Raw genomic sequence first — 16,753 nt, forward strand, 5'->3', positions numbered from 1 at the left:
TATGCAAAGCAGGCTTGTTTTTAAGTACATCCTTACCCCTCCTGGAGAAGGTCTGCACAGCCAGAGGGGACACAGTGACTTCCCAGAGCTTCTCCCCCTTTTGCTGGAGGCGGGTTTCAGAGTGTTCTTAACCTTGCTCTCTCATCTACATGATCATCACCACCTGGCAACTCCAGCAGGAATTTTCATGCTCTCCCCTTCCCCCAGGCCTGTAACAGCCTTAGGAAGGCTTTAAGGCAGTAGAAAAGCAAAAGCAGCCTATCCCATTTCTACCCCTAAGGCCTCTCTTAAAAGTTAACGTAAGTTGTTAAAGCACAACTGCCACCCCTAGAAGGGAATCTTGCATAACTTCTCTCTTCTAACAGCTTTCCTCAGCACCCAAAGCCCTGACTGCAGGCAAGCAGAAGTGCCTACACAGCAGCAAGCCAGTGCAATGTGGTAGATGGAAAATAGCCTAGGAAGGCAGGAGTGAAGAGCTGCAGCTGTAAGTCACAGCACAAGTAGAGGGCCAGAGCAAGAAACACAAGGTACTGCAGTTTATCTAGATACAGGTACTTTATTTACAAATATTTAGATTAATAGCATTGTTACATCAAATGAGGAGTACAGCAGTCCAAACAAATCCTTTCTGTGACAGAAACAATAAGGCCTACTGTAACTTACTCTGGGAATACAGGTATTGCACCTCAACAAGCTGTAGTCATTAGAACATTTACTTCCAAACTTCATGGCAGCAGCAGGTCCTGGTCCCTGGGCAAACCCCGCTGTGGTACAACCTTGGTTTAAGCAGGACGCATCAGCTGTAGAGCTCAAACATACCCATCTACTAAAGAATACTAGTTAAAAAAAACTAACCAGACAAAACAAAGGGACAGCGCACAAACAAGTTACCCAAATCCTATTGTCTGCACATTCCAGTTTTTTTTGGCTTTTATTTAACATTGACTGTACAATACTCTGGTACCACTGTTGACTTACACGTCTGAACAGTTTATAGTTTTAGTGTCTAGAAAAGGAATTAAAGACTACTTTGTATTTTAAGCACTGCAGTAAGACTAGAAGTTGGACATCTGATCATGGTTAAACACCCTTTCTTTTTTGAAACTGTAATCAATGTTTTCTTAAATGAAGCTATATGTGACATACACTGCTGCATACAGAGTGACACATTCTAGTCCTGACAACACAATAAACCCCACATGTAGTTTGTTGTGTACACATGTGGGTTTTGCTATCTCCCCTTTATAGAAGTACTGCATGTGCCATCGCAGGAAGGCAGCACCCTTCAAGAAGAAACCCTCAGCTGTAGTGTTAAAATACAACAGTAGCTACAACTCCCTAGAGAACACAAATTGTTCTGACTGTCCAGTTCAGTATCTGACCATTGAAAAAGTTAAAGGTATAAAAGCATAAGATGTGCAAGAGAACCAGCCTTGGTATACAAAGCAAGGCAGGTAACAAAGCCCAATAATGTGAAATGCTTACAGAAGAAAAAAGCAGGTTAGCACACTGCTGATTGCACAGAACAGGATTAATAACATGGCATAGATATACCACAGTGCAAAGATGAAGGACAGATTCCACTAGTGTTAATTTCAGCACTGGGATTAGAGTTCCCCCAGCACAATGTCCACTGTCATCACCAAGGAGTTAAGCTGCTGTTAGTGAACTGCAGTTACACCTATGTCTGTACTGATGGGCAATGTGGTCACATACAGGTCATACTGTACAAACTGATATTTTCTTATATACTGTTCTAATGCCAGTAATCATTTTCTTCATTAAAATCATATACACAGGATGTATTTAACTGTTAGCTCAGTTCCTTCAAATTTTATACATATTTACGTTCTGTTAGCAAATGGATAAAAGTGGCAAAAAATGATGTAAAGCTATGAGCACAAGAATGAATGGTTTGTTTCCCTGTGCAAGTTGTACACTCCTGCGCCAGCCCCCCCTGCCCCCAACATGCACACCATGGGGAATTCTTTCAACATAGCACATTGGTACAGAGCCCCTTTCTACCATCAGAAGTCATTTCACAGCAAAAAAAAAAAAAAACCCAAAAACTTATCCTTTACTATGGACAGCTCTACACAGTTAAGAGGTGGGGAAGAAAGGCTGAAGAACCATAAAATTAAACCATACAAGACAAAGCCCTGCAAAAGTGTAAAATCATGAGTCCAGCATCAGTGCTCAGTTTAAATTATGTATCTGTGACACTATCACAAGGACAATCAAGGAAAAAAAAACTTCTAGATTCACCATGCAGGAGAGGTTTTATTACTCTACTTGCCTTGGATAACCTGATTACATCTAAAGTTGTTTAGCAGTTTAGTACTGTGTTAAACTTGTTTCAGTTTTAATTAAACCCAATAAGATGTACAGAAGACAGGGAAGCAATCAAAAGCACTGCTCCCAACAGACAGAGGTGAAAGGTCAGAAATGAAGCCATGAAAGAGGTCACTAGCAGCCACAGCCTTCTCTCTGGGGCTGGGGTTCGCTGGTTAGCCGCCCCCCCTGCGGAGCTGATGGTTTGTGCTGTACACCTGACTCTGCAGCGTTCAGATCCAGGCTTCCATCTTGGATATTCTGGTAGATTTTCTTGGCAGCCTCCAGGAATGCATCCTCAACATTCTCTCCACTACAAGAAGAGCAGCAGGAGTTACTTAGGTTACACTTCAGCAAAGCAACACAGGTTGTACAGGCAGTTGGCTGGATGTCCTCACCGCTTCTGTCTCAAGACACAGAACTGACAGTATTTAAAAGCAGACATGCCATGACATTTAATAGCCCATCTGCAGGACAGTTTCTGATACAGTACCTCAGTCTCTAGCTGTTACATCCATTAGGAGTAGCCCTGAACACCACTCTGTACCAGAACGCTGAATATCAGAAATAAGCTCAGGCACTCATAACAGTATATTCCTTCTAAACAGATAACATCCCAGACACTACTCTAGGTAGAAGTAACTTACGTTTTTGCACTTGCTTCAAGGAACAATAAACCTGTTCAGAAACAGAAAATTAACTGTCAGTCAATGCATAATACGCTTAATATAGTCCCAAATCAGTCATGTTATGGCATTCAGTTATATGCAAGAGGCTACTTTAGTACTCCATTATATTTTATGACGAAGTTGGGGCATCATCAATACACAAGCCGATTTCCAAAGCTAAGATGATGGAGTTAATCCAGGCTGAGGCACCACAGGAGTTCATACACATAACAATATTACTTTGTAAGTGTGAGTTTGTTATCAAAGTGAACCCTCAGCCTTGGTAGATATCATTATCACATAGGAAACAATGGCTCAAGAAGGAAAAGAAAAACACACCGTTTTCTTCAGCAAATTGTTTGGCTTCTTCATATGTAACATCCCTCTGTGCTTCCAGATCTGCTTTATTTCCTATGAGGATTATCACCTAGTTCAGAAGAGAGAAAATTAGTCTGAGAAAAAGCTTATTAGTGTGTTCACTACTACCCTGTTTATTATAAAAGATGAAAAATAAAGAGGAAACATTTGAAAAAAGCATAACTGCAAAACTCATGTATCTTCAGGGCAGCACTGCTCTAGCAGTGCCCCTCTATAATCAGGAACAGTTGCCAGCTGCTATTTTCAAATTCTTTAAGCTGTTCTCATGAGATGAGGTCCTAAAAAGCACCAGTCCTACTCTTCAGTCCTGAAAGTTGTACTCCTTGTATTTAGTCATCTGCTAATCCAGCCAGAATCTTTACAAGTTTTCTTTCATCGCAGCAGGGAGTCTTCCCAAAAGCTCGGTTCTAAACTATTTCAGAGTCATTCACAAGACGACTGTAGGACAACAGATCTGTTGTTTAGTCAGAGAGACACAGAACAGCCCCCCTCCTTCCCACCCCTCCAGAGACTGGAACAGCTTTTGCTCAAGATTCAGTTTACATTCCAATTCACCTCATTACCACCACAAGGCTCTAAGCAGTAGTAACAGAAGTTAAGCTCTGTTCAGGTTACCATAATTTTGGTCTCCAACAGCTGGAAAAAGGCCCACAAGAAGTAAAGCACAGTAAGGTATTTGGAATAGGCTCTTGTTCTCCTGCACAAGAACCTACATTTCTGCACCAACTGCAGCAAGGGAAGAGCTACTGATCTGCTGGAGAGTGGGGACATTCAGAACTAAGAAAGCAGAGAAACAGAGGCAGCTTCTTTTAAAGAACACTGCTATCACTGCAGATGCTTTGGCCTAAGCCTTCCATCTCTTGCTTTGAGATAAGCAATCTTGCTTTCAAGCTAAACAGAGTCCAACTTACAGTATTTGGATTGGTGAGATTCCTTGCATCTGTCAGCCAGCTGCTTAAGTGATTATACGTACTTCTTCTGCAAAGAATCAAGTGAGTACAGGTTTTAGCTACAATCTTTTTTAAATATTTAAGTGCCAACAGCATAGTTAGCATCCATTAAGCACATTAACACATCGCACCTGTTCCTCTCCCTGGCTGAGAAAATAGGGAGCAGTAGCATCTTGTTTGGACACATACCAAGACTTCAACAAACCAACTTTCAAACCACAGAGCAACACAAACAAGGTGGAAGGACAGACCAATTCACACTTCAGTCTGTGGTGGTATTACTGTCTCCACAAGGACAACATTCACATTGTGTTATATAAAACACATTAAAGGATTTCCTGTCAGATACTGTTAGAGGGCTGTGTACAGCAGTACAGCTCTGTACAGAGCCTTGGCAACAAACAGCACATCACATCATTTGCTTTTGTATCACCTGTTTGCTTAAATACATTTATGTGTACAAAAGATAAGAAGCACACAAAGAATATCAAGAACAGTGTCGATGGAAGATGAGGTGGAAGACACAGGAAGGCAGCAGTATTTCACGTTCACATCCGATTAATTATTCTCTTTCAGAAGCATCTTTAATTTTCATTTGCAAATGGAGAACGGAATAGCTTCTGTGCCATCTCCTTTCATTGGAGAAGTCTCACTTCTGGGCCTCTTCATGGGCTACTCCTCCAATTCCCTCACATGCACATTAAACACACTTGCACAGCCCATTGCAATAGAAGCAGTATTCTGTTCTATGCCTACTCAGGATATTTCTGTTAGGTAAGCAGCAGCATTCTCTGCCTCCCTCCATCAGGAGGGAGTGAAAAGTTCATGTACTGCTGGGCAAGTTCTAAGGGTAAAGCCAATTTTCCAGCCAACTTCAACGCAGGCAGTCAAGATCTGAAATCGCAGTACCCTTTGGTTTGTCAGCAGTTGTTTTTTCCAAGAAAGGCACTCAGTTCCCTACATTTCATTTTCAGCTTTTAAGTACTTAAAGTATTCCAGAAAAGAAGGATGGGAACCTTCACACAACATGACATCAAATCCTCTGGTGAAGTCAAGGGGACAGACCAGACAGCACATGGAAGGCTGCAGTACCCAAAGAGCTTACAGAGAACACAGTGATGATAGAGACAGCCAGCAGCACCTTACCTGGTAATGTCATAGACCATGAGAGCTCCTGCTGCTCCTCTGTAATAGCTTCGTGTGACAGCCCTGAATCTCTCTTGTCCTGCTGTATCCCAGATCTGTAGTTTAATTTTTTGGCCACTAACTTCAATTATTCTTGTGCCAAATTCAACACCAATTGTGTGGGGACAGTCCGCCATAACTGTCATGAAAAAGAAGAGGGAAGATCAGATCTTTCGAGTGCAGAGCGCCCTTGCTACAGAGATCTTACTACCATCACTTTCCTGACATCTTCAACACACCTTCCTTCTCTAAGAAGGCCTTTTTACAGCTACAGTTACTGAACTGTATCACTTAATGAATTATTCCCTGAACTGCTGTTTTAAGAAGAATAAAAAGACTCCTTGTCTTCCCCAGCACATTTATAACTGACTCCATGTATATCAGAAAGTATTGAGTCAGTTGATCCTCAGTCCTTTCCTTGCAGAAATGGTTAACTATTTTAACACAGTGGGAAAACAAAGCTTTAGAGAATTACCAAGATAGGGTTAAAAGCCTGAAACAGTTGAGAAACAATTACTCAGTCTGAACCAACTTGAGTATAGTCCATGATCATCCACAAAGAGTCAATTTCATGCATTATCATACAGCAAATCAAATACTAAAAGGCATGTGATTGATTACAATAAATCCATCTTAAGATGCTCATCTTTACAAGCAGTCAAGAAAATAGAGAAAGGTTGAATACCACCTATTTAAGAGTCCCATAGCAGATATGTCTGATAAATCAGCTTGTTTGGCTGTACCCCTTCTGCTTAACACACTGTAAGAACAAGTCACTGCCTGTTCATAAATGGAACCATACGCAAAGTAGCACTTAAACAAGTGGGTTATCTGGGGTTTGTATTCAAAGCAGCAGTTAAAAATTCACTTCCTACTACAAAACAGGAACATTTAATCTGCAGCGTGCACACAGTTATTGCACATCTAGAGTAGTGCAAGATAAAGACTAACTTCATACTAACGGATAACTACAGACTTATCCATTGAGTGTGAGCTACATGGGAAGTCATAAGAGTTCGTAACAGCCACTGCAAACTCCAATACAATGCACATTAGTAGGAAGAGCTGAAGCTAATTCTTAATTAGCTATGATAGCATACATGAAGAAATATTACAGTTGAGACGGAATGCTGAAAGCCTTGAACACCATCACGCAGGAGCAGTCCTAGTGTCATGAGTCACAGCAGCTACAGAGAATGACAATGCTTAAATCTGCAGTCTATGAAAAGTGAATCCCCCCACCCCTTTTAAGTACTTAATTTTTAAAAATTACAGCTGTGTTTAAGCCATACCAATATTAAATACATGCAAATTTTAGACAATAAATCTCACTATTTCATATCACAATTCCCTTGAAAAGCTGTAAGAATGCATGTGTTCTTCCCACTCTCAGATAGGACTGACATAATTCTTGCTATTACTACATCAGTATTTTGTTTCTGTAATTGCAGAAGTCAAAAACGAAGTCTGACCAAGCACAGTACAAACCTACCCATGTTAAGATGTACATCAAGCTCACCTACGACACAAGCAGAAAGGCAGGAAAGAGAGATGAAGTACACCAGTTTCAATGAACATTGTGTATTGAAATACTCACATTTCTTTTCCGTGAATTGGTGAAGCAAACAGGACTTTCCTACACCCATGTCCCCTGTTACAGAAAGAGCAGTTAAGGCAGACACCATATCACTGCAACAAGCATTCTGCTCATCCCACACAACACACCCACAGGGACAGGCAGCCGTTCCTTTCTCAGGTCTAGCATGCAACTTCCTAACTTCCTACACCTGGCTACAGTCTTCAAGATTTATCAGCATTACAACTGCACTGTAATTTTGGTTACAGGTACAGAGCTGCAAGCAAGGGTGGAGCAGAAAATACACAAATGATAACTGCATTACTAACTTTACACTTGTGTTTCACAAGGTCAAAATAAGCTGATCTGCAAGAAACTGAAGCACAACACACTGAGTGCTCGCTCTCCTCCTGTATTGCTTGCAATTGCAAGTAGTGTCTATCAAAAATATGGATAACCAACCAGCCCCACTCTCAGTCCACCTGGCAACAGTCACAGCGGCACACAAAGCATCTGCACTCATTTTGTCAGCTGCTAAAGCTTTGGGGCAAATATGGTGATCTATGAGGAACTACTCAAAGAGCTAATGCTATATAGCAAGTAACGTGCAACAGAAGTCAACAGTAGTTTGGAGGCACGCTGTTACATAGATATTGGCATAAACATATCTTAGTACTTACCAATAATGATGTACTTAAAGATGTAGGAGTAGTTGTAAGGTGCAGTTGCCATTGTGGCACTAAAAAACAAACAAAAACAGAACATATCAAAACTGCTACTTAGTTGAACTGAACCCAGTTCAGCCAACCGAGCTGAGGTAAGCCAAGAAGAAAACACAGCACCTCCTCTCCTCCTCTCCCTCCCCCCACAGCCACCTTCTCATTCACAGTTCAAGTATTTTTGCACTTCCCAGTCAGCAGGACTCCCATACCACTTGCCCTGAAACCCCATCAGCAAGAACTCTGAACAGAAACATCTTAGTACTGACACCCATTCAGCATTGTCAGGAAAACTTTTAAGCCATTGAAGAGCTCCAGCAGGTTCTTGATTTAGATGGTCACCAAGTAGACCAGCACTCAGTAGCCCAATAGCTGATGGGAGCTGAAAATAAAGTCTGACTGCAGAAAAAAGTTATCAAAAGAGGTTTAATAAAACCAGTGGTTTGAAACAATGATCAAACACTTTTGGGACTTGCAACAGAAACAAAGAAAACAGCACAGTTTGCATCAAACAGTTAAGAATTACTTAAGACAGCACAGGAATGCTGCAGCAGCATTAACTGCAGCCTGGACTCCTGCATGCCCATGTCAGTGAAGCAGCCCAAGTCAGAGAGGAGACACTCAGGAAATCAGTCATCACACCTGTGGTTCCACCAACAAAGCATGATCACCCCAAAGCTTAGCAACCCTTTTATTTCTTTGTTTTAAACAGTACAGCTCACTGATCTTATAAGGTTTATTCACTAATCTTTGCTCTACAGAGGATTTAAATGATAGCGTTAACATTTGTTTGGGATAAATACTTTCAACATTGCGGAGTTTTCCTATATGTAGGAGGAATTAAAAGTGGCCTCTGCTGTATGAACTGACTTATCACTACTATATCACATAAGCAGGATTACAAGTCTACACTGCTCAGATTTATTATTTTTGTCATCTTGGAGCAAAATGACTGCTTTTGTCCCAGACTTTAATTTAAACAAGATGTAAGTGCCATCATTTAAGCAAACAGGAAGTTTCTATTAGGAATTCACCATTTCCTTTCCTGCTCCTGCACAGCAGATAGCCATTAGCAAAACAGCATTCTTAATAGACAATATGGCCTCAGACTAGGAAGGTACTTCCATTCAGTCACGTGTTATTCACATGACAAACCAAAGCAGCACTGCAAAGAAGTGAAAACAAGGAAACTTACAAACCTGTGCCTTTTTCAAAAGCAAGCTAGTGTTTTCTCAGCCAACATTACTACATAGCTGTGAATCCTTGTCTTAAGAAAGGTGACTGACAACAAACCTCACTCACAGGGCACAAGCTGACAGCCACTGCTTCACACAGCAGAGGTTTAAAGCAAACACTCCTATCTAGACCTTGGAGGAGAACAACTCCAAGGGGAAGGTGAGAAACATTTGCCACGTGACAGCTGCTGATCTGCACCTTTCCATTGTGCTTTCCTCAAGATACAGGAGTTCCAGAGGCCTTCTAGCCCAAGCAGTAAGCAAAGTACCTCCATTAAGTCCCATACAGACAGACACTGTTTTATTAATCCAATTTTAATGCAATATAGTAAACAAAAGAACAATTTTGGAGAGTCATTCTTGTCCATGTTGGACAAAACAGAATTCCAGACTAGGTGCTGCACAGTCCCAAGAACTGTCATTTCAATCAAGGTGATTTTATATCAAGTTCTTCCACAGCTGCAGAGGAAATGGCACATGGCCGCCCCACACCTCTGTCACCCCCGGGCCCCACTCCAGCACAGCTGCTCAGTGCTTCCCAGCACTGCACTGCAGCACAACTCACATCCGTGGTTTCAGATGTGCCACCCCAACCTGCTACCCAGCAAGCCAGCAACTTCACCCCAGGAGTGAAAGACTCCAGAGCTACAGTGCCAGCTTCAGTACACACACTGGTTGATTCCAACACTGCCAAAGAAAGACAAGTAACTACGTTTGAGATTTCAACATTCAGGAATTACTGCAGAAACAGTGTATACTTCAGAACATTCAAATATATATATCCCTGTCCCTCCTCCACCAGCCCCAGTTATACCTCCTGACCCAATGCACTACTTCTAACTGTTCCTGTTCGGTCTTACGGCAGGCAAGGCTAAACCAGAGTATTATGAGTATGAAAGTGAATTTAAAAAAAAAAAAGAGCTTGAATAGGCCAACTTATGTTTGCAAATCCTTTGGGAAGGTAGCAGAAATGCAATATTCCCTCCCCCCCTCCCCCAGCCCCCCAAGAAAACTCATGCTACTGTCACAGCATAAAGCTGAAGAGACTGAAAGCACCAATACGAGCCTAGTTTGACAGTTCTGCACTCTGTTAAGGGTATCTATCAACCTACATGCGTTTTCTGAAGGGAAAAGGGAGCTACCCACACAGCTGTGAGATCTGTCCCGAGGAAACCCTGCTGTCCATCTTTCCTCTCACAGTACCAGTTGGCTAAGGAATGCTAAGTACTCAGAAATACTCAATTTTGGTGCTTCTGAACACCTGACCTTACAATAATGCAGCACACAAGGAAGAGGTCGTACTGCCTCAGCTTTTAAGGAGCACTGCTGGAAGGTGGAAGCCTTACTTTTATCAAAAGCATGGACAGGCTGGGAGCTCTGTGCAGGCTGTGTCACAAAATCCAGGAAGTCTTTACTGCTTAATACACAGTTCTGTTTCACTTGACACCATTTTTACTTGCTGAGCTATGCCAACTTTCATTATACTCCTTACTTCAAGAGGTCTGCAACTGCACTGTTTCCATATGAAAGAAACTGTCACTGCTTTGTAACATATGCATCAAAATCAGTTCCCACTTCAAAGCAAGAGTTAGAAATCCACATCCTGCTCTTGGTAACAAAGTCTGTTAAGAAATGGGTTGGAAGGGCTAACTACCTTCAAGCCAGGTCTCACTGTAACAACATCATCCTCACTCTTAGTGAGATGAGGCTGCTCTGATGGGAGAGATATCACAGAGCTCACTGTGTGCAGCTAGAGCTAGCAAGCCCCTTCCCCAGCTCAAAGAATAGAATACTGGTAAAAATGCTAGAAATGCACTGACCTGATGAGCCCAGGCCTCCCAAGTCCAACAGAGCTCCTGGAGAGATTATGACAGCATATGACAGACATTTACTGAAAGTTGATGGAGACAAAGTCCAGCTTTGAGCAGTTTCTTAAGCAGATACCCACAAGAAAAGCAGTGCATCAGTGCAAAGCCTGTTCCAAGGGTCTGCTACAGACAAGATTCTGAAACATCTCAAATTATATCTTGGCATTAAATTGACATTTTTTTTTTTAAACCCTAATGTAGATAAATCACACAGCAGAAATGAGCATATTAAAGGAGATGATGTGCTTACTGTAACTCTGGGATTAAACTATTCTACCTTGCAGCTAACAGCATATTAACCTCCCAGACAGAACAGAACCTTGCTAGTAGTTACATTCCAAACTTCTCACAACTTTACACCATTTCTTTATTTCACTAAATGGACACACACAATCCCTGCTGCAAAACAACCAAGTTCTAAAAATAAAGCTGGATCAGAAGTGCTCTGCAACGTACAGGAAAAAAAAAAATCATGACAACACAGAAGACACTGAGAATTCAGCCTTAGGAAACCCCCAAGCTCAGCATTCACCATAGACAAAAGAAGGAAGTCTAGACAAGAGTAGTGCACAGAAGAACTCAGTAACCACAAAAACGTTAGCTACATGCTAACGCAGAGGGTTCATGTATTGTCAGTAGAATCAGTTATCTGTAGAAAATGGTACTTTACACCCCTTCACAGCCCTCTGTTCCCTATTGTATTCCCAATATAGGGGTCCAGAGTTTTCCTCCTTGGTGAGCAGGAGTGGTGGCTGAAGGAACTGCAGGACTGAAAAGTCACATCCAAGCCTGCACAACTTACCTTCAGCCACAGCTGACATTATACAACATGCCGAAGTTAACCAGCCATACATTTACTGGTAACAGAAAGCAGAAATAGTTTTGTCTGGGAGTGTGGTCTGCCTGCCATCTTTCTTCCAGGAAAATCTGCCAACTCAGAACAAGTTCCAGCTCCCTTTACCGAGGTAATGCTTCCCCAGAGCTTAGAGCATTATTTCAGGATGGCAACTAGCCAGAGGATCATGCTTCACTGTACACAGATCTTTGCTAGCTTCAAAACCAGTATGATTAATTTCTGTGTCACAATTAGGACAGGAATTTTTACCATGTGTCATTGTAATCCATTTTCCATACATCTTCTTCACTCCTTTATAATACGAGAAGGCAACCTTAACAAGATATTGGTGACATTGGTATTTCTTCCTCTAAACAAGAAGCACTGTGCCAGTATTTTCACAGCTCTCCAAAGCCCTGTTTCAAACACCAGCATCTACCTATATAAACTGAGATAAGATAGTTTGCTCTTATTATGAGTTTCATGACAATGCACCTAGAACTAATTGTTAATATCATATCCATACCAGCTGTCACGAGGCCCATGCAGCTCCTCCTAGCCCAACTCAGGGACACGGCCAATTAGGTCTTCAATGGGTATCATTTGCATAGAGAATCTTCACACTTTATGCTAAGTAAGAAACTGTATGTTATTAGGAGGGATTGGAACCAGTCATCACTGCCTATGCTGAATACCATTACCTGGTCAGCCCACACAGAGATGATACCTCAGCCTCAGGACAGTCTGAATATTACAGGTTCTCCTTAAGAAACACACTACTGCAGCCAGACAACCACTTCAGTTAGTCTGGAGCCAGACATATCTGTACTTCATCTGGCCACCCAGGTGGTTTGGGGCATTCCTCAGGGATGTACTTCAGCAGAGGAACCTCAGAGGTCAAGTTCAGTCCCACCTCCATAGAAGAGAATGCCACCACATCATCACTTTCAAAAACAGCAACTCTTTAAGAGCTATTAGTACTTTCATTTGTGGTCAAAGAAAAGATTAGTTACAAGAGAACTGTATGCAATCAGTAACTATTATTTAGAATAAGTTCTAAATCCTCACATAAAATGAATGGGTTGTGTGATTCTGTGATAACCTTCCTTCTCTTCATATTTACTTAAACATCAATTTGCAATGAACAGTGAGAAGAGAACAACAGGGGAGGGAGGGCAGGAAGGAGGGAAATCCAGGGAGACAACTGTTTCAACTTATACTACTCCTCTGATGAAGACTTTTGTCAAGCACACAAAGCAAGACAGTGTAAATGGGATCTTCCTCTAGCAGGATGGTGGAAGCATAGTCTATAATTGCACCACTTGTGGTCTTCTGTCAAGTCACATGACACTGGAAGGCAGTAACGGTTTTATCATCAATTAATACACCCAGGTGGTAAATCCCCATCAGTCAGCTGTCTATAGCAAGCTACAGCATACCACTAAACTTCATTATTGTTCTATTACCCTCACGCACCAAGGACATCCAGATGTTCCTAAACATACAAATATCTCAGCCCTCATACACAGAATGGCCTAACAGCCACCACTGATTCCCCTCAGTTCTTATTTTTGTATGTTTGTCTGTAAAGAGCCCAACATGTAAGACTGATCCCAGAGGAGTGCCATTAGCAGCCAGCTAGCAGCTCGTGCTTTCATAACATCACTTTTTGCTGGGCAGTTCCTTACTCATCCCTCAGTTCTTCTAGAGTCATCCTCTCTAGTGCCCCGATTGGGCTTTGCTAAAGCATCTGATAAAGCACAAGACAGTAAATTTGACTGAAGTGGTCTTCAATCAGAGCTAGCAATCGGGCAAACCTCTCACCATCTGCTTTTGAAGATCACTCAGCAGCTCCTCACTTCTCACATGTCCAGTTATTCTCTCTAGAAACGCACAAGGCCAGCACGCTGCTGGGCTGAGACTGGTGAGCTTGCAGCTGAGCAGGACCTTCTTTCAGTTGTCTTTGAAGGAATATTTTTGTCCTGTTGCTTCATGATCACATTAAATACACTTACTAGGCCTCGGACCGAGTTAGGATTTTGGAAGAACTCACAGGCCAAGCACTCTAGATTTTAACATCAAGAGAACGTATCATGCCACCACCACTTTCTGACTCACTCAACAGCTGTTGAGCTGCACACACTGTGGTGGTGACACCCTTCAACAGCTTCACTCTACCAAGCTCTGCCATCTTGTTTCCTAAGCTTCCTGCACTTAGGTGCAGACCTCACTTCTGTATTCGCATATCCTCACTTGTCCTATTCTCCTCTTTCTATAAGAGACTCCCACCTGCACCACACACCTATGGTGGAGGCAGAGGAGTGACGTTCCAGAGATCTCAGATGAGCTTAGGGTCAGTATATACAAAAATCAGGAGATACTGTCAGCATCATAAATTAGAGCAACATGCAACTGTTGAGAGTCATTACCTTGGGGAGGAAGGGGGAAACAGTTTTATAGAAACACTGAGGTCCACCTCCTTTGTTCCAGAAACATACAACAAAGCCAGAAACAATCCTAAGTTCCATTTGATGCACATGAGCGAGCAAGCAGCTTCAGAAGTCCAATTTACATTCGGAATCCCAGTACTGCCAGTATAACAGGTTTGATTTCAAACTGCTGTCCTTCACAATACCCACTTTTTTTTTTTACAGTTCTTAAAAGAGGAAAAAAAATAAGAGCTTCTTCCTTCAACTCAGATTTATGACCTGTTCAAATCCCTACAGGAAACTACTGAATTCTTTATTAAATCATATTAGGCTACACAATAATTATTTTCTAAGCCCTTTAGGACTGGGATTTCCTTCCCATTCCCAAGCAATGCCCAGGAACAAGAAGCCCTCAGTCCTAACCATGACAGAAAGATCCCAAGACACACATCCCACACCACAACACACAGCAACCTTAAGAGCTACATTTCTGACTCAAGGTTCAAAGTGATTTAGGCTCTGGACAACGTGAATCTCCCGCACAGAGGTGTACTTCTACACCTGCCAAAACCACAGCAGCACAAAGCCACTGCACTCAAAAGAAAAGAGTTCTCACCAAGGAACCTCCAGGGCAACACAGCCATGAGAAACCCCAACACAGACACATTTTTCCTGGTTTTATTGCAAGGACAAAGCAGCATGATTTCAGTTCCAGGCAAAGCTATACAATGCAAATAGGTGAAAGCAAGTAACCGCTGCTTTGGCAGCAGAAGCACTGACAAAAGGAAATAGAGAACAGAAAGAACACTTCTGTTGCTTCCTCAAATAGGAAGTGGCATAGATTCACTCCACCCGCACCCCAGAAGTTATTTTTCTATCAGAGTTCATGACAGCAGCACTGGCCAGGATAAGTAGAGATAACACCGCAAATCAGCCACATTGTGTAACACACGCATACAGCAACCACACTGCAGCAATTACTGAGCTCACATATATGCTTACATACACCCAGTGTGCTCCAGCACCCGGCGATAGCGCGGTGCAGAGGAGGTAGGCGGCGGCCGGCAGCGCACAGCGGCCTGGGCCTGCTCCTGGCTTCGGCCCGCCCGCCTCACCTCCCCGGGCCCCGCGGCCCTCCGCCCTGTGCTGCTGCTGCTGCCGCCGCCCGCCCGAGCGCGGCCCGCAGCGCCCTGTGCGGCACAGTCCCGAGCAGAGCAGCGCGGTGCGACCCGCCCAGACCGCCACCCCGCACACAGCGCCGGGAGGACGCAGAGCCGCGGGCCGGGCCGGGCAGGGCCGCGCTGCCGCCCAGGCAGAACCGCGGGGCCTGGTGCTCCGTGCCGCCCCTCCCCGGCTCCCCCTTACCTGGGCTCCGGGAGCGTGTGGCTGTGCAGCGTGGCTCTGCCGGCGGCAGCCCGGTCCCCCTACGGGCACTGGAGCGCTCTGCTCGTGCTGGGCAGCGGCCGGGCCGAGTCCCCACCTCACTCCGGCGCTCTCTCAGGCTCTGCTCCGCTGGCTCCACTGCGCCCCCATCACCCCCCCTTATCCAAGATGGCGGCGCCCCTCGCACGGGGTTTCCCCTCCCACTTTCGACGGGCTGCGGGGCTGCACAAAGGTGGGCGCGAGAGGCCGCCACGGAGCCAATCGCGGGGAAAGTCCCGCCTCCCGCCGGCGTCGCGGGGCGGGAAGGGAAGGGCGTGAGGCGGCCGCGCGCGCGCACGCAGCTCCCGCCCTGCGCCTGGCACGCGCCGCGTGGTGGGCGGGAACGCGGTGGGCGGGGCGGGGCGGCTGCGTCTCCTCAGGCGGTGTTGTCACCTCCTCAGGTGGGCGCGGGGCGGGGGGGAGCAACACGGGAAAAGCACGCCGGGCATGGGACGCTGAACGTGAGATCTGAGGCCCCGAGGCTGTGGCGATAGGGCGACATCTCGCTCTGTAAAAGCCGGGTGGGTGAGACGGGAACGAGGGAGCGCTGAAGTGAGTCTGATCCTCCTGGGAGCCCCCAGACAGCCGCAGGGAATGGCGCTGCCCTGTGCCCGCCTCACAGCCCAGCGCCACAGCCAGAGCGGCTCACACTTACTGCTCAGTTTCTGCTTTTAGGTAACGACTGGAGCGTAGTTCCATATTCCATCACATTTACATGACTGTGTAGCAGCCCTGGGACAGGCTGTGCCACAGACACGAACACACGAGGTGCTGTGTGAACCTCACAGTTCGTGGGATTAAATAAAGATTAAATCTCTGGTTTAGGAGGTGAAATAGGCAATAAAAGTACCGTAAGGGCAAATCCTGTTTATCTCCGATTCCACAAACTTCTTCAGATTCTCACCTCATCTTACAGAACAGAGGAATTACAGAGGTCTTTAATGTTAAATAGCTTCAGATATTCCAAATTCAGACCAGCGGAGTTGCAGGCGGGTTTTCGGCTCTTCTCTACGTGGTGTTTCCTGCAGAGAACTCCTAAGTGTCCGCTTCCCACGAACCCCCGCCCCGCACATCACCCAGCCCCTCTGTGGAGCCATGGGATGCTCGGCTCCACACAGCCGGGCTGCAGACTGCCACCACGATGGAAAACACACAGA

General features: G+C 44.4%; 1 protein-coding gene across 1 annotated transcript; it reads right to left on the bottom strand.

Annotated features, from left to right (window-relative positions):
- Nucleotides 1-536: 536 nt before the first annotated feature.
- RAB14 (RAB14, member RAS oncogene family) lies at nucleotides 537-15,738 on the bottom strand. Its single transcript, NM_001012796.2, has 8 exons — nucleotides 15,540-15,738; nucleotides 7,769-7,827; nucleotides 7,110-7,163; nucleotides 5,474-5,651; nucleotides 4,289-4,355; nucleotides 3,339-3,426; nucleotides 2,979-3,009; nucleotides 537-2,644 (listed from the first exon to the last, which is right to left on the bottom strand). Exons 2-8 carry the CDS (start codon nucleotides 7,818-7,820, stop codon nucleotides 2,467-2,469), a joined length of 648 nt encoding a protein of 215 aa, NP_001012814.1. The 5' UTR covers nucleotides 7,821-7,827; nucleotides 15,540-15,738; the 3' UTR covers nucleotides 537-2,466.
- Between the last annotated feature and the right edge of the window lie 1,015 nt (nucleotides 15,739-16,753).

The sequence above is a fragment of the Gallus gallus genome, chromosome 17, assembly GCF_016699485.2.
Source record: "Gallus gallus isolate bGalGal1 chromosome 17, bGalGal1.mat.broiler.GRCg7b, whole genome shotgun sequence".
NCBI classification, from domain to species: Eukaryota; Metazoa; Chordata; class Aves; order Galliformes; family Phasianidae; genus Gallus; species Gallus gallus.

Coding starts and splice junctions, on each gene's coding strand:
- RAB14 (NM_001012796.2), bottom strand. CDS start 7,820: ATGGCAACTGCACCTTACAACTACTCCTACATCTTTAAGTACATCATT. Junction 7,164..7,768: donor CTTTAAGTACATCATTATTG/GTAAGTACTAAG, acceptor TTTCTGTAACAG/GGGACATGGGTGTAGGAAAG. Junction 2,645..2,978: donor CTTGAAGCAAGTGCAAAAAC/GTAAGTTACTTC, acceptor CTCTTCTTGTAG/TGGAGAGAATGTTGAGGATG.